General features: G+C 48.4%; 1 protein-coding gene across 1 annotated transcript in view; it reads right to left on the bottom strand.

The window, feature by feature from the left end:
- The window catches only part of PIK3AP1 (phosphoinositide-3-kinase adaptor protein 1), a 112648-nt gene that overhangs the window by 2724 nt on the left and 88215 nt on the right, over positions 1 to 21709 (bottom strand). Inside the window, exons 12-16 of the mRNA XM_084771708.1 lie at positions 20754 to 20959; positions 17581 to 17653; positions 12065 to 12220; positions 6325 to 6395; positions 5107 to 5243 (exon numbers count right to left, since the gene is read on the bottom strand). Of these exons, the coding sequence (XP_084627834.1) occupies positions 5107 to 5243; positions 6325 to 6395; positions 12065 to 12220; positions 17581 to 17653; positions 20754 to 20959 (643 nt within the window). The remainder of the gene's footprint in view (positions 1 to 5106; positions 5244 to 6324; positions 6396 to 12064; positions 12221 to 17580; positions 17654 to 20753; positions 20960 to 21709) is intronic.

Here is a 21709-nt window from a genome sequence, read left to right as displayed (position 1 = left end):
GAATGAATCTGTGAGTAAATATTTGCCAAATGCCTCCTGAACAATGCTTTTGAACAGGTCAAGGAAATGGCAAGAGTTGGGAACGGGGTGGGGGGGTGAGGAGCTGGGGGGGGGGCTGTGTCAAGAACAAGAGAAGGAGGCAGACATAGCAAAGAATAACCACAGGTGTTCACAGGAGGCCCTGCTCTGGTCCCCAGGAGTGAAGGGTTTGTGTGTTTGTCACTGAATTGCTGGGCACCCTGCTCTGGTCCCCAGGAGTGAAGGGTTTGTGTGTTTGTCACTGAATTGCTGAGCGTTATCTAGTGAAAACAAAAGGATGGTGTCTTTCCTCTGTGAGACGTCCCTATGCCCTCCGGTCCCCTTTCTCATCTTGTTGTCACATGGACACACCTGAAAGCACATCAGTTTAGTTTCGTTCTGATGGACAGCTCCGGCAAAAGATCAGAAGCCCTGACTCAGGGAGATGGGTTTATAACAACAGGAACAGGAAGTGGAAGGGTGCTCTATCCTAAGGGGGTGTGGTTCGTGCGGAGACCACCTTCTCCGACACTGAGAAGCTGACCGCACCTGCACACTGGCCACTCTTACTCCTGGGTGAGTTCTCACCGGTGATGAGTTTGGTTCAAGAACCCAACAACTCTGATGGTGGCAGCGCTCTTAAAGGGTGAGATTTTAGCTGGTATGGCATCATGTGCCTTTACACACCGTCTAATTTAACTTTTAAGTTCCCTAGAAGATAACTTTTGTTTTGAAATAGCCTCTTATTATATAGATCAGGCCAGCCCCAAAATCCTGAATATCCCCCTGCCTCAGTCTCTAGAGTACTGAGATTTACAGACACCACGCTGGCTTGATGGCTAATTTTGTAAGAGCTTGGGAGGTCCAACCCAAGTATTACCGTTCTATTTTCACAACAAGTATATATTAAGTTCCCAGTATGTGCTTGTTACTATGCCAGATGCTGAGAAGAATAGAAAAAAGAATTCAAAGTAATTTCTAGGACTGGGGAGACAGCCTGCTTGATTTAGCATTTGCTATGCAAGTAGGAGTATCTGAGTTGAACACGGACAAAAACCTGGCATGTCACGGTGGCCTGCAGTAATCAAAGTACTGGAAAGGCAGAGACAGAGGGACCCCTGAGGCTTGCTGGCCAGCCAACCCCGCCTACTCTGCAAGCTCCAGGCCAAAGAAATACTTGTCTAAAAATAAGAAGGAACACGAACAAAACAAAGACCCCCGAGGCTGTCCTCACATGGACACACATAATTTCTGCTCTCACAGAGTTCACGATCCACTTGAGGAGAGAGGTGCAAACAATGTTTGTAGCAGGGGATATAATATGGGATTTAATATGGGATGTACTAATATGGGATTTAATATGGGATGTACTAATATGGGACGTAATAAACAGAGAACCCGGCGTGAAGCATCACTCAGTATTGATCTAGCAGGAAAGGCTTTTCCTAGAGGAGGGATGCTTGGACCAAGTCTGAAAGGATGTACAGAAAATGGAAGGGAGTAGAAAGAGAACCCTCCAGGGAATTGGGAGAGACTGTACTGGAGAAACCCATTTCCCAGAATATGTAAGTCGTGGGAGACAGACAAGCACAGGAGAAAGATGCAAACTGCAGCTGGACATGGCCAGGGCACACTGAAATACACAGACTCCAATTCTGAGGTCCGTACAGGGAGTGGCGTCACCGCTGCTTCCATTCTACAAAGTGCACCTGCCTGCAGCGTGGAGGAGGGACCCACTGGGCACAGGGAGGTAAGTGTGCTCCGTGGGACACTACCGCGTAGGAAGACGACTGCTGGAAGGGGCTGGAAGGGGCTGGAAGGGGCTGGAAGGGCAGTGGAAGGGATGGCGCCTGGAGAGACACTGGATATGGGAGCTGTGAGGAGAGGTTGGAACTCAGGAGGATTCCCAGGCTTGGGGCTTGGAGAAAGGCGAGAACGGTATCTCTGCCCCAGGCTTAGGAACTCATGAGGAATCAGCTTGGGGTGGAGAGTGGAAAGCAGCTTGCTGAGTTCAACGCTTTATAGGCTGTATCTCAGCTACCATGGAGCATGTGAGTTCGGGTCCCCAGCCAACAGCAGGAAGTAGAAGGTAGTCATGGAGGCGGAGGCACCAGGCTGTCTGCTGGCCGAAGTTGAGGCTCTGTGAATGGCATGTGGAACGGGCAGAGGAACGGGCCAAGCCTGGGCCATGTACCAGAGAGAGTGCACCAGAGAGAGGAGAGCACTGAGGAGGACGTGGGATTGCCGGTTCCCAGAGGGGAGGAAGCTGGGGACATCAGCCGGCCTCTCTTGTGTCTACCAGCAGGCCAGCCACTCAAGACTGGCTTCGCCTCATTCTCTGCTTACAGACTGCACCATTTTGTCCTGAGACCTGCACATGTATTGATAATGCAAGCACATGCTTGCAGATCCCTTTCAACCCAAAATGCACACCAGCCTTGAGTTCTGTTAATTACAGGTCTCCACAAATACCACCATTTGCTTAGCACAGAGTTTTAGACCTTTGCCCTCCCTGTCTTCTCACAGCATGCTTCCCAGCTCCCAGAGGCTGCATCTCCCATCTCTTCTCCCACAGTTAGATGTGTCCCCGCTTCTATCCTATAGTTTCTGGAGGTTGTTTTCCTGATTGCTTGCCTTCCCTTTCCCATTAACGGCAAAATCCTGCACAAGTCTACGGCTACATTTTCAAGCTTGCCACCTCCTTCCTATCTTTGTACAGTTAAAGCAAGTGGCCCCAGAGTCCTCAGCCTTCAGAAGCAAAGTCTTGGCTCTCGGATCGCCTCCTCTCTGATGCCTACATTTTCTTGGCCAGGTTCAACATAATGACTCAAAGATCAGTAGTATCTCTCTGCCCACTTCCTAGCCTCAGCCTCTACAACCTGCAAAATGTGATCATTGTAAGTAGGCTTTGGAGAACCTTAAGGAAGTAATGCACTTAATGTGTTTGATATAATGTTGCCACACAGGAAGCAGTCATTAAATAATAGCACTTATTACCATAATCGCTCCTGCAAAGCCCCACCCCCACCAAATACATAGCAGCTTTCAAGCAACATAATTCACACTCAGGGCACAGGCTGGGTTATCACATGCATTCCTTCTGGGAATATCCGAATGTGGATCCCCCAGGCAGCACCAGGGAGACATGCCTATGACTGCAGGGCAGCAGCTTTGGGCTGACAGATGCTCATGCAGCAGGTGTCAGTATAGGAAAGTCGCTGGGAGCAACTAAAAGCTGTATATAGCAAAGGTGAAACTAGAGAGGAATGGAGAGGCCCAGAAAGCCAGACAGAAGGCCTCTGTGTTGCGCTTTCTTAGCAAACCCCACAGATGAGCTTTATTTGCATTTAAGTATGCACAAACTCCCTCTTTTCTCACCCACTGTATTTTAAGCATCAAAGAATGAACCCTCTAGGATAAGCCTGGACATCTAAGACCAGAGGTCTTGGCATGCCCCACTAGCTGGCTTGAACCATTTTTTCTGTTACTCCTTGCCTCATAAAGCACGTCCCTTCAGAGGCCCCTGTACCGACTGAACACAGACTTGAGAGAATCAGCAAGTGAGTCACACTTGTCTGGCTCATCTTCAAGCCCCCCCCCCAGATGTCTACTCCCTTCCTGTACAAATATATCTTCATATTCTTAATCTCCAGTCACAGGCCAAGAACTCAACCCTACTATTCCAGAGGAAGTTCAACTAGTGACTCCATTTTATAGACAAAAATGTTGAGGCACAAGACCGTTAAATCGCTCATCTAAGCCCACGAGTGGCAGCAGACCCCTTAACTCCATGAGACTCTGAATCCCAGGACCACTTCAGAGCCTTGCCCACCCCACAGACCAGGCTGGTTTGTGTCACTCTTAATTTTATCTCCTGTTCCCGAGGAGCCCTGGACCCACAATACAGCCAAGGGAATTCAACACTATGAGTATAATTCTAACTAGACAGAGACAGATACAGATTACTAAGAGGTCTGGGAAGATGGCTCTGTTGTGTAAAGTGCTTGCAATGCAAGCATTGGGGCATGGGTCTGGATCCCAATCACCCATATAAGAACCTGAGCATAGCAATGTGCATCTGTGATTCCCTAGGGGAGACAAATAGAAAAATCCTGGGAGCTTGCTGGTCAGCCAGTAAAGCCAGTCACAGAGTTCTAAGTTCAAGGGAAAAGACATTCAAACACAAATATGCACACGTGTGAATAAAAAAATTAAGACTTGTTTTAGGAGCTAGAGAGATGACTAAGCAGTTAAGAGCACTTGCTATTCTTCTAGAGGACCCAAATTTGGTTCCCAGCACCCACACTGAGTGCCTCCCAACTGCCTGTAACTCCAGTTCCGGCAGAACAACGCCATCTTCTGATTTCATGGGCACCTGCACATATGTGGCACTGCACACACACAGGACAGATGCACACACAAAAATGAAAAAAAAGTAACACATACATCTTAAAAAACGATATTTTAAAATCTGTTATATCAATGTCCTTCGCTTGTGAACTTAAATATTATTTAAAATGTGAGCAAGTAAGCTGAGCACGGTGGTTCATGCCTGCAAGCCTAACTTTTAGGAGGCTCTGGCAGAAGGATTGACAGGTGGCAGCGAGCCTGGGCTATAATGCAGGACCTTATCTCAAAGAAGGGGAAAAAAATCAAGAGCAAGAGGCTGGAGAGATGGTTCAGCAGATAAAAACAGTTGCTGCTCTTCCAAAGGATCTGCGTTTGGTTCATAGTACCCAAATCAAGTGGTTCACGACTATCTGTGACTCCGGGTCCAAGGGATCCAATGTCTCTGGCCTCCACAGGCACTCTCAGACTCACATGCAGATACCCACCTGCAGATGCACATGCCTATTCATAATTTTAAATATATATAAATAAATACTGTTTTAAATCCAGGGCAAAGCCAAGCAAACAACAAGTCACTTTGTGTAGGTATTTGCAATGGGATAAGGATCACCTTTTACTGAGGAGACCACGCTGAAGTAGGTCAGCTATAGGTATTTCCATATTTAGACGTTCCTAGACCCTCCTTTCCCTTACAGCTAGAAGAGCGAGGAGAAGACTTCACGGTGACTTGGACATTACCTCTGTGAAGCAGCTCGAGGGGGCACCCTAGGGGGTCTCTCAAGGGTCACAGCTGGTATTCCGGTCACGACTGGGGCTCCGTCCACTTGGGCAGGACCTGGGCTCCGACTTCGAGTAATTTCAGGGACTTCATTATCCTAGAGCATGCAAGATGCAAAACAAATGTGGCGATCACACACAGCATAATGGCATACACAGATGGAACCCAATGGGGTGGCCCTCACCACCATAGGCGTGGCTGTCCCCAAACCAAGAGTCAACCCAGTGCCGATGGCAACTTTCCATGGCCTTCTGGTGTTGCCAAGGAGCATGACGTTACCTAGACTATCATGAACTGTCTGAACTCAAACTCCTTGCTTCTCCAAGCATGGTCTGCTGTCTTCTAACACCAGTACTGCCTGAAAGTTTGCAGGAGTGCTCTCCCTAACACCCAGTCTCCTGAGTCTTCAGGGTTAGTGGTGACTCATGTGACCCATTGGGCTCAAACCAGGTCACCAGGTCAGGAAGAGACACTGATGCTCATGGGCCAACTCAGAATGGGGCCTCATGCTAGAGCAGCTGAACCTCTCGGCTCAGGGGAGTCCTGGCTGGCTGGTGACCATGCCACTAACCATGTGGAAATGCAGGAAATGCCAGTGTACAGACAGGGATGGAACTGGAGACCAAATACCCTGGGACCTGGGACATACAGGAAGATCTCATGGCTTCATATAGCAAGACAGAGGCACCTGATTGAGGTCGAGCATGATGCTGCCCCTGGAATCCCCAACTCTCGTGCAGCTCCTTCCTGCAGACACCCACTTCTGACTTAAGTAGTCTGATGTGCCTATCTCCCTCTCCGCTCCTCTCTCCGCCCCCCTCACCTCCTTTCCTTCCTTCCTACTGAGCAAAATTCATAATAGCCTTAAGGTCAACCATTGCAAAGTAAAATGGCATCGGCACATTTATAGTTGTATGCAGCCACCACCTCCGTCTAATCTCAAAACATTTTCCTCACCTACAAAGAAAACCCCAGACCAGCTCTTCCCATTCCCACGCCCTCCAGACCTGCCAGCCACCAACCCGAATTCTGTCTCTCTGGATTTGCCTCTGTGTTATTTCATACAAACAGCACCCCATAACATGTGACCTTTTGCATGTGGCTTCCTTCCCCCGAACTTCTTTCTCTTGTGATAAAATGATCCCTGAGACGGACAGAGTAGAAGTCCCGACTCTCACCTCATTGTCGCCCTCCATCCCGCTGCTCACGCTGAGGAGACTCCGCGTACTCGATCGGTTACTGGTGCTGCCTAAAGGGCAGAAACCACATCAGCTGGACTATGGATTCTCTCAGGAGGAAATGGAATGCAGAGCTCCTGCCCTCCGTTATGTATAGCAATAGAAACAGTACACAACCCTCAAAGACGGGAGCCTGCAAAGCGTGGCCACCTTAAGCCAGTTCATTAGAGTTCAGTTTTTCCGCTAGCATCACACAAAATAGTTTGCTTTCTGATGGCCACCTTGGGCTTACCGGCTACCATTTACCCAGGGCTTACCGCCATGGGGTGCTTCCCAAAGCATGATTGCAATTTAATCCCTTTTGAAAATCCTATTTGATATTAGAGCTTTGATTTGACAGACATGGAAGCAGAGGTGCAGAGGTGCTAAGCGTCTCAGTTGATCTAAGTCTGCAAGCTTTGTTGTTTGTTTGTTTGTTTGTTTGTTTTGTTTTGTTTTAACTGTAGTCTTGCTGCTTAATTAGCAATTACAGGACCAGGGTATACGTATGACATAGACGAACCTTCTAATAAAAGATTACACGCCAATGCCAAACAAAAGGCAGGGTTGAGGGCATGGCTCAGCAGTAAAGCCTTTGCTAGTGTGTACAAGGCTCTGGTTCCAAACCCCAGAACCACAAAAGCTTCGACAGAGTATGAACTCAAAAGTCTAATTTATGCTCATAGCAGGAAGCCTGTGTGAAAGCAATTTCAGTTAGGAACTTATTACCTAGATCATTAAAATAGCATCAGCCCATAGAACTTTCTGGAAATGTGTGTTACTCAGAATGGTAGCAGTATGGAACTCAAGTAGAACTAAGAAAATGAATTGTAAAATTTAAGTTTGTGTTTTGAGATTGAGTCTCATTACCTTAGCCATGGCTGATCTGGATCTTGTGATACAGCCCACACTAGCCCTAAACTTGTGGCAATCCCCCTGTTTCTGCTTCCCAAATGCTAAGTTTACAAGTGTGTGTTACTGGAGGTAATTTCTTTTTTTCGAGACAGGGTTTCTCTGTGTAGCCTTGGCTGTCCTGGACTAACTTTGTAGACCAGGCTGGCCTCGAACTCACAGCGATCTGCCTGCCTTTGCCTCCCTAGTGCTGGGATCAAAGGTGTACACCACTACCACCTGGCTACAGGTTTTTTTTGGGTTTTTTGTTTTTTGTTTTTTAGGCAATTTTTTTAAAAAATATTTATTTTTTTAATTTCATGTGTGTGTTTGTCTTCTGACATGCCTAGTACCATGTGCATGTCTGGTGTCTGTAGAAGCTAGAAGAGGGTGTCAGATTCCCTGAAAATGACGTTATAGATGGCTGTCAGATGGCATACGGATGCTAGGAACTGAACCTGGATCCTTTATAGGAATAGCAAGTGCTATTAAGTAGTGCAGAGCCATCTATCTCTCCAGCTCCAGATTTAAAAGCATGTTTATTGTATTTATTTAGTTAGTTTTATGTCTTAGTGTTTTGTCTGCATTATGTGTGCACCACATGTGTGCTCGTATCCTCAAGGTCAGAAGAGGGGGGTCCCCTGGTACTGGAATTACGGATGGCTGTGAACCACAAGTAGGTGCTAGGAACTGTACCCTGATCCTCTGGAAGAACAAGTGTTCTACACCACTGAACCATCTTTCCAGCCTTCAGTGCAGATTTTTAAATCTGTCAAAATGTTTCTCTAAGACACAGGATTTGGTTTGTTTATTGGGAACACATGACCAGTCTCTTTCTATTCAATTATCACTCATAACCCAGCTTACCCACCAAAAGGTTCTCTCTCCTACCCTCCAACGAACTTCTATCAACAAGGCTCAAACCTTCCCAGTGTGGAAGTTTTGGTCTCTTTAAAAACTCAGTTTATGTAATGTAAACATGTTTTTTGTTTTAATCCTTAGTGTAGGATATGAGATCACCTTAGTTTATCCATAGCTAATAGCATTTTTGTGCTGGGCATGGTCTTTGTCTGCTGTAGATAGTTTAATTCTGAGGACTCAGAGCGGGTATAAATACAAGAGCCCAGAGAGAGAAGGCTTCGGGGGCTTCAGGACACTCAGGGAGGTTTTTGAGGAGACAGACAGAGGATAAGGCGGCTGCTTGTTCGTCCTATGCCGCATGTGCTATTTGCTGTTGCTGGACTGCTAGATACCCTGACGAGTGAGATTAGTATTTTCCCAAAGAACCCGATGACCCTAACCAGCTGGAACTAAGTCTAAAGACTGAGGTTTATCCATCAGCAAGAAGTAGGACTATTCACAGGCACTGGCCACATGGCTGGAAATTCACACGCATCAACCCTGCCCCCTACCCCTTTCCTTGGAATTTCTAAACCTCTAACCACAGTGTTTGGCTCTAAACTTTGCCCCCCCCCCATATGGTCTCTGCTCTGGGCTTGTGAATGACCCACAGTTCCCTTGGCTGCCTAGTTGGTAAGCAGTCTCTGGTCTTGGCCCACATGCACTGCTCTTAGAGAGAGGAAGGCAAGGCCACATTGCTGTCATCAGGGAAGAAGGCGCAGACCAGCATCCAGCTCATGCTAGTTTTGTGCTTTCCTCCATTACGAGCCCCTAAAGACAGGCTCTTGTCACCTTTCTGTCTCCAGAGAGTGACTAAGTGAGAGGGGGAAAATGGCCGGTTATACTATAACCCTTGGGCCAGATAATCTACGAGAAGGTCAACAGCCGCTCCACAATTAAGCTTTTGTTCCCTAAAACATATCACTAATTACTGAGACTTAATCACTTAGTCATAACCCGGTCTAACCTCCAACTGTCTTTCTGTGCGTCCCGAGAGATGACAGATGTGCCGTAATAAAAATAGTGGTGCTCGCAGGGTGTGACCGCAGGGTAAAGGGCAGCTGGTAGCTCAGAGTCTGGCTTCCCCCACTCTCCCTCCCTGCCAAGGAACTAGTTCTGTTTGGAAGGTGGTGCCTTCCTGGTAATAGCATAGTCAGATCTGGAGATGACTCCCAGTTTTCTGGCTGGCAACGAGCAATTGTCTGATTTGTGAAAGCAGCTATCCTCATCATCTTTAATTTTAATGCAGTGCACTAACCTTTAGTGACACCCACCCCGCAGTGAACTCCACCCCCCAGTCACTGTCCATGCACTCCAGACTCAGCCACCCGACCTGCTCTAGGCAATGGGACATTAGCAACTGTGACAGGAGCCCAAACTTGGCAGGCTCTTACATACTGGGTTTGTGCTCCCCCACACCCCACCCCATCCCAGACCCCCTTGCCACATAAGAAGTTCAGGCTGCTGGATTAAAGGCCCTGTGGAGAGAGGCCTTGGAGGATGTGAGGGCCATCCTGGATGCCCCAGCTGAGTGTAGTCATCTGAGTGACTCCTGCTCATTGACTGAGGAGAAGACACAACCCACCCCTTCTGAGTTCTGCCCAGGTTGTGGGATCAGATGTAAATAAATGATTATATTTCAAGAAACTGAATTTTGCCATGGCTTATTACATAGCAGAAACTACAGCAAGAACAAGCTCTGATCTGTAGCCATGAAGAAGAATGTAAGCTCTTGGTCTGTCATTAAGTAGCATTTCCTAGCACCATTTTTGGGCAACAACTTACTTGTACACACACACACACACACACACACACACACACACACACACACACACACCCCACACCACACCAAACCAAACAAACAAAACAAAAAACCAAGCCCTTCATTTGTCTTTAAGATTTCTGAGCTGTGGCTCCTTTTGCTGTGGGAAGCAGAGCCCCCACCAGTGAAGGAGTGAAGGGTCTGGGACTCCCCTCTCTCATGCATTCCAGAGCAGTGCCACTTGCCTTATTGCCTTGTTGTTTATTCCAAAGGCTGTGATCCCTCAGGACTAACTCCCTCCTGCTTCTGTTGTCAGAATTCCCAAGTTGCCTTTGTCAGAGCCTCTCTTTGGGTCTCCATTGTTGCCACCATTGTGTGTGTGTGTGTGTGTGTGTGTGTGTGTGTGTCTGTGATCCCTCAGGACTAACTCCCTCCTGCTTCTGTTGTCAGAATTCCCAAGTTGCCTTTGTCAGAGCCTCTCTTTGGGTCTCCATTGTTGCCACCATTGTGTGTGTGTGTGTGTGTGTGTGTGTGTGTGTGTGTGTGTGTGTGTGTACGTTTTCTTCCTGTCCAGTCTACATTCCCAGGTAGCCACATGATGGGCTTTAGAGCTGTTTCCACAGCTCAAGTGCGAGGAATATTAATGAAAGAGAGCAAGCTGGGTTCTGCTGTCACCTTTGCTATTCTCTGTCTGTTTAACCTTCAGGAAAATGCTTTCCCTCTCTGGGTCACAAGTGCCCCATCTATACCTGTGCCCTTGGGTGAGCAAAATTGTGTGTGTCTGTGTGTGTGTGTGCATGCACACGTGCATGATTTGTGTATAGATGAGTACAGGCAGGTAGGTTTTTCTGGGAAACAGATCAGGAACACAGTAAACTCTCAAAGAGGCTGTGATGTAGGAAAAAAAAAAAGATCACTACTGACTTGGATAGCCTACCTGTTAACCTGCACTCATATGTGGACTCTCTGCCTCACTTCTAAGAGACCTGAGTCCTGAAGTACACGTCTCTCGGTCTCTTCCATCACTTGTTCAGTTGTTTTGCTAACAGTGAAGTATAGGGCAGACAAGAAACTCAGTGTATGGTGCTAGTGGAGCCAGCACATCAGCAAATGCAGCCCTAGATACAGAGACACAGAGCCGTCCCCTAAGCCTGCACATCAGCAAATGCAGCCCTAGATACAGAGACACAGAGCCGTCCCCTAAGCCTGCACATCAGGCATCATCTGCCACAATCAGACTCTCATTCAAGCTTCTTCACTAAAAATGAAGACGCATCCTAATTAGACGCCGAAGTGCCTGCACAGAAGGGGAAATTCTCAAACGTGAGTCTACTGTTGTCTACGTTCTGATAAGATGTCCTTGGCTCCACCTTAGCACAGCTGGAGTAGAAGATGGAGCAGTGGTGAAGAGTCCTGGCTTGGCTCCAGACTGAGTTCAAATCCCAGCTCAGCCAGTTCAGCTCTGTGAGATACTCAACCTGAGAGAGGGCACTAAGCCTGAAAACTTCCTCCTCAGCAAAATAAAAGGGCATGAATGTACCTCAAAGAGGTTTTGTGATCATTAAACAATCGATAAAGACAAGTCACTTTAGGTAAGTACCCAATGTTAAGAATTATTAGGAAGCTGGCCAGGTGGTAGTGGTGCATGTCTTTAATCCCAATACTCGGGAGGCAAAGGCAGGCAGACCTGTGACCTTGAGGTCAGCTTGGTCTACAGAGCAAGTTCCAAGACAGCAAGGGTTGCACAGAGAAACCCTGTCGTGTGTGTGTGTGTGTGTGTGTGTGTGTGTGTGTGTGTGTGTGTGTATGTGTGTATCATATGATACATTATATAATATATATATATATATATATATATATATATATATATATATATATATATATATATATATACACACATATCAAGAGAGAAAGTGCTGAGCTGCATCTCTCCACGTATGCTGACAATCATTAGGTTTATAAAAAGAAAAAGAAAATATACCAAGAATCATCATACAACAGGGCCCAGGGCAACTAATCCACATCTTTCACATCTCTCAAAACCAAATCAGGTTCCAGTTAAGCTCTTGGGCTCCTGGGAGTGTTTGCCAAGGCCTGCAGGTGCCAGCTGGCATGTGGGCATGAGGGCACCCCTGGCTTGCTGCTTACTGGCTGTGCTGGATGTGCTGTCTGTTTTCCAATCTCCACGTCTCAGCTCCGTCCTGGGGGGGAATACACTCTTCCTGGGGCCGCTCTCATACACGCCAAACTCCACTTTCCCAGGCAGGTGCTGCGAATGCCGGATTGGAACTGTGATCTCCAGATCTGCAATCAAAAGGATGAAGGAGATTCCGGTCAGCTGTCACTGACGAATGTCTCTCACGCTCACTGCCCACCTGTCTCCAGAGCCTGGGCCTGGAGGAGAGAAAGAGAGACAGACCCTGGAGTCTTGTCCCCCTTCAGCACTGAAAAGCCACAGAATCCAGAGTGGCCTAGGTACGGGGAGGAACGGCAGAACATGAGGAATTCTCACAAGAGCTCTTCTATCGTGGAGAGTGGACAGCAGATGCATGTCAGCGTCAGAGAGGCTTGCGCTCCTAGCCCCACCACTTAGCTGCAGTGCACCCTCGCTCTCTGCGTTAGTCCTCTGTCTAAGGAAGAGATAGTGAACACCGCTGCTGGTAATAAGCCATCCTGCACACCAGGCTCATTTGAAGAGTCCCATGTTTTTGCTTCATTGAAACCTCATAAGACCCAAAAAACAAGCAGTACTACTATCATTCCCAGAAGACATGGAAGCACAGAAAAGTGACGTTGCAGCCCCCGTTGCACATCTGGAAGTACCAAACTGAGAGGTGAACCCTAGCACTGGATCCTGCTCCTAGGGTCAAGGGCCTCTTGCTCTTATGTTCGTTGTGAGTGACAGGTGCAGGGGTATGGGATGGGCAACCTACCTGATGACAGTGGTCCAGAGAATTCATGACCAAAGTCCTGCGTGCAGAGAAAGACCATGGCTTCTGATGCTGATACATGATAAAGAGAGACAGTCCTTACCCAGTTCAGGGCTGATTTGACCCCTTCAGGGCTGGGCTCTGCAGTGGTTTGTCTTCAGCCCTCCTGAGAGTTCAACCCCAGGGTCCGGGGAACATAAAATAAATAACTTGCTCTAGTGAACAGAGTGAGATGTCTGGTGTGCCACCAGCTTCCTCCCTAGGGGGTGTGAGGCAGGTCATAACGGAAGCCATGGGAGCAAGGGTTAAAGAGGAGGATGCTTTGGACTGTGGTACTGCCTCTCTTCGCCACTTCTATTCTTTCAGGGAGCAAGTGCAATAGGGGTTCCAAGGTGACCCCTCCTGCTGAAGCCAGAGACCCGCCAAGAAAGCTAATGAAGAAACTGGAACAGTATGGAAGAGCGGTGTGGGAGTTGCGTGGACTAGACACAATGAACTGGTTCTAGTGGTAGACCAGGGCCCTAGTGATGGCCAGTTCTCCAGTCCTTTGTGGGATGGGGAGTGTTTTTTCCATGTCCCAGGCTCTTTGGTTACACTGAAGGGGAAGTGTTTTCCATGCTCACTGCCCTGGGCGCACAGCACAGCTAAGGCACGCTTTCATGGGGAGAACAGCAAGTCTCAGGGCCCATGCGGATATAACATGCTTTCCCTTCTTTCTCAGTTTTTAATCTATCCTTTTTTAAAGTCACTTTAACACTTGTTAAGGTTTCCAGTCTGATTAATTAATTTCAAGGTGGTTAATTTTCCACCAGTCCTATGAAGAAGAAAAATAAAATACACAGAAAGAAGACCAGAGGGCAAAGGTTCATAAAACTCAGGGACAAGCTAAATGTTTCTAAAACACTGCCGCTCTTTGCCTGAAGGTATGGTGTCAGGAATAGTTTTCATGGTTATATCGACAGCTTTCCTGAAGTGCATTCATCTGTGTTATTACACCCCTTTGTGCTTTGGGCCTTTTCCATTCAGTGGGTGCCTGCAATCCCTGTGAGGAAACTGAGTCATACACTGGAGAAAGGAATAGCCCTAGATTCAGAAGTGGTTTAGCAATAAGGCAAGGAGCAGGACCCGGGCTTCCTGGCCTTCAGCTGCCTCTGCCTCCCGGGACACACCCAGAACACAAATATTGGCTGTCTACTCCGTGGGGCCACAGCATTCAACAAGCAACACCACACAGCTGATTTCCTGCACCACCAACTCCATGTACTATAAAGAGCAAAACTACTCCCTGGGGCTGAAGACCGTGTCGGAGGGTCCATTTTCAAAGGGTCTTGGTGTTCCAACACAAATTGAAGAAAAAGTGAAAATACGTGTTATTTTCTGTGACAACTGGAGTTTCCGGTTTCCAGATTTGAGTCAGCCTAGGGTTCTTAGAAAAGGCCTCATGGACGGAAGTGCCACTCATCAGCCCCGAGGTTCTTATTGACCAATGAGATGTGTGCCAATGGTTTTCAATGGTTTTGATGCAGCAAAATTCTTTCCTCGGTGGCCCACAGGCACACAGATAGAGGCCCTGAGGCTCCCAAAGAGTGCACTGTGAAAACCCACAGAGTAGGGCATTGCAAGCCAGTATGTAAATTCATAGTAAATGTTTACAGAGTTCGATAAGTCATATCTACCCAACCATAAATGATGCCTTCTCTTTGGCAACTGCTCTGATATCTCCTGCCTCACAGCAAAGGACAGGGCCCAGTTCCCAATGCCCAGTGCCTGGTGTTGCTGGCCAGAGCAGGGCACCACATTTCCTAGAGCCAGAATTACAAGTCGTTGTAAGTGATCACGAAGGTGCTGGGAACCTCCTGGGCCCAGCACAAGAACAGCAAGAGCTCCTACCCTCGAGCCATCTCTCCACCCTGCTGTGTATATTTTATCACAATAACAACTAAAAGCAAGGATGCTCTTGGGGTGGTAGATGTGCATCCGCCACATGTGGACGGCTTGCCATTCTGAGTCATTCTTCCGTGTCTGTTTGAATTGGACCTGGAAGGTCCCCTAAAAGCCCACGCGCTAAAGGACTGGTCCCCAGAATAGTGGTATTGGGAGGTGGTAGAAACTTTAAGAGGCCACAGAGAGGCCTTTAGGTTATTGGAGGTTGCCCTTGAAGCAGACAGTGAAATTCCAGTCCTTTTCCCCATTCTGTCTCCTTTCCCATTTGTGAGAGAATTTTGTTTTTCCATGTTCTCCCACCCAGATGCACAGCATCATCCCAGACCACAACATCACAGGGAAACCAATTGTAGACTCACAGCTACAAAACTGAAAGCCAAAAGTTACCTGCTTGTCTTTTCTATTTTGTTTAGGGGGCAGGAACAGTTGTGTGTGCCATGGCATGGCCGTGGAGCTCAGAAGACAACCCAAGAGAGGTATTTCTCTCCTCCCATCATGTGGGTCCCGAGGACCAAACTTGGGTCACCAGACTTAGCAGCAAGGGCCTTTTCCCCACTGAGTCGTCTCACTGGCCCCAGGCCTTTTTTTTATTTATAAGTTGATTATATCAGTTCTTTGTCACAGCAATGTAAAGTTAACTAGCATAGTGTCCAAATATACATAATGTAATCTTTGAATAGCCATGGCACTAATTATAGCCACTGACATAAAACTAGTACAAATAATTACCCCTCTCCAAAGCAAAATTCCATGCCAGAAGATCTGGGAAGGTGTGGGGGCTGCGGAAGGGGCGTGCTTCTTTGGAGAACTTTACACATTGATCATTCTGATTTAGACTATAGGCATTAGTGGATGGAAGTCATCACCCAGACTTGATTAGCCTTGGGTGGACTTTGTAAGGGGGAGGTCCTACAATGTAGCCCAGGAGGGTCTAGAACTTGTGATCTTCCTGATTTAGCTTTCTAAGTGCTGGAATATAGGTATGTTCCACAGTACCCAGGGCTGAACTCTGTAAAATATTTCAAGACTTATGCCCGTCACTTACTCTGGAGGGCTATGCACCAGAGAACACACAGAAAAGTACAGGTTTAGAGTTCTTCCATGTGCCAGGCCTGTGCAGGGCACATGATGTGCCTATGGTTGCCCATCGTAGCACCCCTGTTAACTTCCCATGTTGCAGATGAAGACTGCAGCCCAGGGAGGTAAAGTATTTTACCCATGGTTCCAAAGCAGTTAGCACTATGCAGAAGTCCAACCCCAAACTTGCTTGCCCCCAGGACCATGTCTGTGCCTCTGTGATCTTCAGTGTGGGGGTTGCTAACCCAATTTCCAATGATGCCTCCAATGAGCCCTTGGTGGGGTGGGGTGGGGCGGGGCAGGCCGGGATGGGATGGGGTGGGGCAGAGGGAGCTATCAGACCCTGGTCTCAGCTCTTGAGCCAGACCACTGACTCCTGAGTGCCCGAGAGTCTACCACCTCTCCCTCCTCACCTTCGGACGCTGGAGCCACCTACAAATCACGGGCCAACATGTGGTCTGTGCTCAAAAGCTCAACACATTTCATTTCATCAGCACTCTGCCTTTGTGCACAAACGGTCTATCCTTTAAAAACACTTTAGTCCTTTCCCACCTAGAGCCCTGTTTTCTGAGCCCAGGTGACTGCAGGTCATGAGCCTGACTTTCCACCGTGTCAGCTCTCTCCTCCTCCCTACCATGTAGGCAGACATGATGATGCCCCCACCTCCCATCCCAGGGAGGTGGGTTATACATTTAAAATCTAAATACTAAAAAAAAAAAAAAAAGCACAGTGCTAGGCTGAGCTCCCCGACTCCTCTCCCTTACATACTCAAAATCATTACTATTCTCTAAGCTAACTGCTTTCGGAAAAATGCCATGCTAGGCATCATGGAAAAACCACACCTACACGAGTTAAAGGACAGCTAGCTCATAAACTAACAGACCACACACACAGGGGACCCTGGGTTTCTTCTTGAGCTGGCTGCTGATACGCGGCGACGGCGTGGAATGACTGTTGTCAGCAGACGGTTGACTGAAACCCTTAATTCCAACGCAGACTTCCGGAGCGCCACGAGGACTGTACTACAGCTGAGGAGTCAGCAGGGTACAAAACATGCATGTCCCTGCTACCATGGAGCTTACGGTAGACGGGAGGGAGGATGCTGGGCCATGGCCAGGACATAAGACTGAGGAAATCCTGGTCCATGCAACAGAGAATAAGGAAAATGAGAGAGCTGGCCAGAGTCAAGCACAGAGGCCCAATCTGCTGAAGACTCTTAGTCCTTGCTCAGGATGCATGGTGTCATGTGGATGGTGTCATGGGAGACTTGGAGGGAACAGAAGAGCCCATCCACAGTGGATGTAACAGTCACTCTTGGCCCTACTATCACAGAGTGGATCTTTAGACGCTGGTGATAAAGACTGCCCACTCTCATGAAAGTGGGGCTTTCTCTGCTCTGTTGGTGCCTATGTTCTCTTAACTGCGAGGGTGGAGCCAAGAGAGAAGATATAATTATCCTCTTTGGTGGGAGGGGAGTTCTGTGTATCCGTTCTTATATTTGGGCAGGGGATGTCTTTTCCAGTAGTACAGCATTTACAGAAGGGACAAGACAAAACTGTCATCTCAAAGGGTCTCCCTGTCTACTGTAGGACATGGATCTGCACACCGAGCCTGGCCAAGCCATCTGTCTGCTCAGGCCACAGCAGAAGGGAGAGTCAAGTGTGGCCACAATGACCATCCCCGAGTGATGGCGGGCACGGAGGAGTCACCTACCTGCATGCTTTCCTGATTTTTGCTTCTCTCTCTGTCTTCGAGTGATGCTGTCTCTTAGTCTTTTAAGATTTTCCTGGAAGATAATTTATTGGTCGTTTAAGCACACAGCAGAATATCACCTTTTGGACATTAGAATTCCATTCTTACCTTATGCCCTTTGCAGGAGCTAGCACACCACAGTTGCATATTTCAAGATGGCCCCCAGAGGAACTCAAGTCTTTGATAAACTGTGCCTGAAATGTGCCATTGTTTTCCACACCAGAGTCTGCGTTCTGATGCCCAGTTGTATCCTCAGCCTTAGAACCCACTGCCCTCCTCCATCTCCACCTCACAGCCAAGCCCACCCCAACACGCTCGCAGACTCCCATGCGCTCCCGTGTTTCACTGTGCTCGCTCCTTCATGCTCTGACCTTGAGGGACTCTCATTTCTATAAATCTCTCCAAGGCCTGGGCCAAGGCTATCTCCCTGAAAACCTCCCCAGACAGCCCCAGGCCTTAGTCCTGTCCATGCCAAAACCTAGGTTACACAGCCTTGCACACAGTATATATAGTGCACGTGTCCATATGTACCCTACCTCTTCAAGGACACTATGGACTTTGCAAAGACCAGGTTTCATGCCTTTCTATAATTCAATCATTTGGTCTGCTATAGTCATTCAATAAATGTTGACTAAATACACAGAGGTCAAGATTTGCTTCTAACTTAAGCCATCCCACAGCAGCAGTGCCTGAGCATCCCAGGAAAGTTATGCTGGGAAAGTGTCTACATAATCTGGTTGGAGCTAGCAGGTGGATGTGAGAGAGACACAGGAAGTCAGACTGGAAGAGCTGGTTGGCTTGCAACTGTGGGCTAAGACACCGGATCTTGTTCAGAAAGCATTAGGGACACACAGAAAGATATAAGATGGCCATCAGGAGGAAGTTCTGATGATCTGGAGGTGGAGGAGGCAGAGAGGCAAGGAGACCCATCTAGTGGCCAAGTCGCTGGCCTGATGCAGGCAAAAGGGCCAACAGTGGGGCATGGCTAGAAGAATGGAAAAATATCACAGAACGGTGGGTGAAACCCCCTGCCACTGTTCATGACTGAGAGAACTCTAAAGTCTGTCTGGGGCCTCGAAAGATAAACAGGAAGGAAGCTACTTTGCTGGAGAAGCCTCAGGTCTAGTGCGCCTCAGAGGAACATCCAGCTAATGGCTGCAATTTTAGAATTAGACAAGTGTTGTCGGCGCAAAGAAGGAGCTAAAAGTAGCCTGGGCAGTGCCCACTCACAAGGGACAGCGATGAAGGAGAAACAGGAACAAACAGAAGCAAAAGGAAAAGGAGGTGAGTCCTCAGGATCAGCTGGCACGTGACAGTCCTGGACAGGAGGCATTGTCAGGGCATAGACATGTGTGTACGTCTACTGGCGAGGCTATGTTACCAGTGTGAACATGGACCACAGCATGTGTCCAGGAATCCTGGGCAAGTCTGTGTGCAGGGAAGAAGCTACTTAGGTACAGATGCGGGGAGAAAGCCAATGTTTCCTCAGCACCAGGCATGTGAAAGGCTTTTCCCGGCTTACACTCTCTCCCGCTTCCCTTCACATATAGGAGTGGGGAAACGGAGGCACAGCAGGCCCATGCCACCCAGCTGCAAGTGGCAGAAAACAAGGATGTTACTTGGGCTGCCAGCTCCAAAGATAGTTTGTAACTACTTTGACACATGGTCACAGTTCTTAGAGAAGAAGGGCTGGAGGAAGGGAAGATGATCAGTGTTGTTTAGGACAGCAGCTGCTCTAGGTATCCTGAGTGAAAGGGGCCCAGGGTCCTATGTTCAACATCTCAGGGGCCATCACCCTCCAGACCCTCTAGAGAGGGAGGAACCTGGGAAAGAGGGCAATCATGTTTAAAACACAAGCTGGGAGGGTTGGGGACATGGGGGTGGTAGAAAGTGTAGGGACGTGGGCACAGGCTCGAGGGCCAGCCGGTGAGTATACATCTGAGCATCTCTTCCCCAGCCTGAGCCTTGGCTTCCTGAGAAACAGAGGCCATGCTATCTACCACCCTTACATTTATGTTGTGAGGGACCACAGACACGGATGCAGCTAACCTGGAGTGCAGTGTCTTGTCATGCGGTTATCAGAGCTCAACCAAGGCTTCTGGAGTGCAGTGTCTTGTCATGCGGTTATCAGGGCTCAACCAAGACTGCCTTCTAACTTGTCCCTGCTTCTCTCTGCCTTACCCACCTCCAGAAAGCACAGCTCCCCTCCCAAAGTCAGATGCCTCAGCCACTCAGAAGCTGTCAAGTCAGATGCAGGGAGACCAAGGACTGTCACACACCACTGGGGAGACTTTATCATTGCCTAGAGAAGTGGCCTTAAAGATGTTCCTTAATCCCATGGGCCTGATGTCCTCACTTTTAATATGAATATAGAAAAATAAATTTAAAATACATGAAGTGGGTTTATTTTCTCATAAAAAAATCCTCAAACGAGATGGGCTTAGTAGTGCATGCTTGAAATCCCAGCACTAGAGGCAGAGGCAGGTGGATTGCTATAAGTTTGAGAGCAGCCTGGTCTAGGTAGTGAGCTGCGGGTTGGCAGCCCTGGGATGGTGTGGTTGGCGGTTTACAGAGCTTTGCTTTTATTTTTACACGGTGCCTAGAAAGATATGCAGGGTGTGTGTGTGTGTGTGTGTGTGTGTGTGTGTGTGTGTGTGTGTGTGTGTAAGAGAGAGACAGAGAGACAGAGAGACAGAGAGAGAGAGAGAGAGAGAGAGAGAGAGAGAGAGAGATTAACTCAAGCATTTTAGACTCTGCAGCTTGTAGTGTTCATTTCATCCTTTTTCTTGGGATCTGTCCAAGTTTTCTTCATATCCTAAAGAGTGACGATCAACTATGAGGGAAAGGAAAGGGACCCTGAAGAACAGAGCTGGCAATCGGAGGTGGAAGGCTAAGTGCAGAGGCAGAATTGGGGGATGTAGGGAAATCTGTTCCTGACCCCCCCAGCCTCTTTAAGCTTTTAGACAGGGGTTCCAGACAAGGAGACTCCTAGGCACAGCCACTGACAAGGATAATCAACGTTCACAGGTCCAGCCACGCAGTCCTGGTGACCTACATCACAGCTTCGGCTGCCTCCTCCATCGCTGGGGGGGGGGGGGGCGGCGGGCGGGGTGAGGAGTGGCAGAGCTGGGTACCTGCTGGAAGCGGAAGGACTCAGACCGTTTCTTCTGGTTGAGCTGCCACTCTTTGAAGTGCAGCACAGCCTCGTCCACGTTGACGATGCCCAGCTTCACCTGCTCCTGCAGGGTGATGAGCTGCCGCTGGCCTGGCGTCTTCATGCCAGCAAAAGGGTCATAGATGCTCGACGGGGGCCTGTCCCTCCATGGCCTCACAGGTGGCTCTGTAGAAAGTGGCAGAAGTCAGCTCGGTAAATCCCAGCTAGGGAGAGCAGACCTAAGAGGTGGCAGTAAAGATGGTGGGCACAGTCTCTGGGGAACAGTCTGTCATATCCGGAAGAAACCATGACATATAGAACAAAGGTGGGAGGGGGGCACGGAGTGAGGACGGGGAAGTCGTTGATAATTTCAAAGCCGGTTTCAGTTAAGCAGACAAAGCCACAACACGGAAGGAGGGGCGGAGTCTGCTGAACACAGTGAACTTTGAACTTTGACTGTGAAGGCATCTAACCCAGTGTTTCTCCACCTGGAGACTATTGATATTTTGGGCTGGACAGCTTTTCATTGTGGGGGCCCTGTTCTGTGCATTAAGGAGTAATGAACAGCATCCCTGGCCACCACCTACTGGGTGACTTTCCTTGGTATCAACAACCAAAAATATCCCCCCCAAATTGTTAAAGTCCTCTGGGAAGCGGGGGGGGGGGGGGGGGGGAGGACAAAAATGCTATTTGAAAAACAATGCTTCAGACGTAAACCCACTCATAGGCCGGAACAGTATACAGGAAGAGCTCAGCCAGGGAGCTTCTCCCAGCCCTGTCTCTAATAATGGTCGTGAGCTGACGGACACAAAACATCAATGGAATTGCCACCCAGGTCCAGTGGCAGTGGCATCAGTAGATGCTCAGTTCCGGCAGGCTGTCCTTGGGTTGCTCTGTGCCAGTCTCTGTCTCATTCCGATTAAAGGGCAGCTTTTC

Source organism: Acomys minous (genome assembly GCF_964271855.1).
Source record: "Acomys minous genome assembly, chromosome: 2".
NCBI lineage: Eukaryota > Metazoa > Chordata > Mammalia > Rodentia > Muridae > Acomys > Acomys minous.
This window is presented reverse-complemented; position numbering and strand designations above follow the sequence as displayed.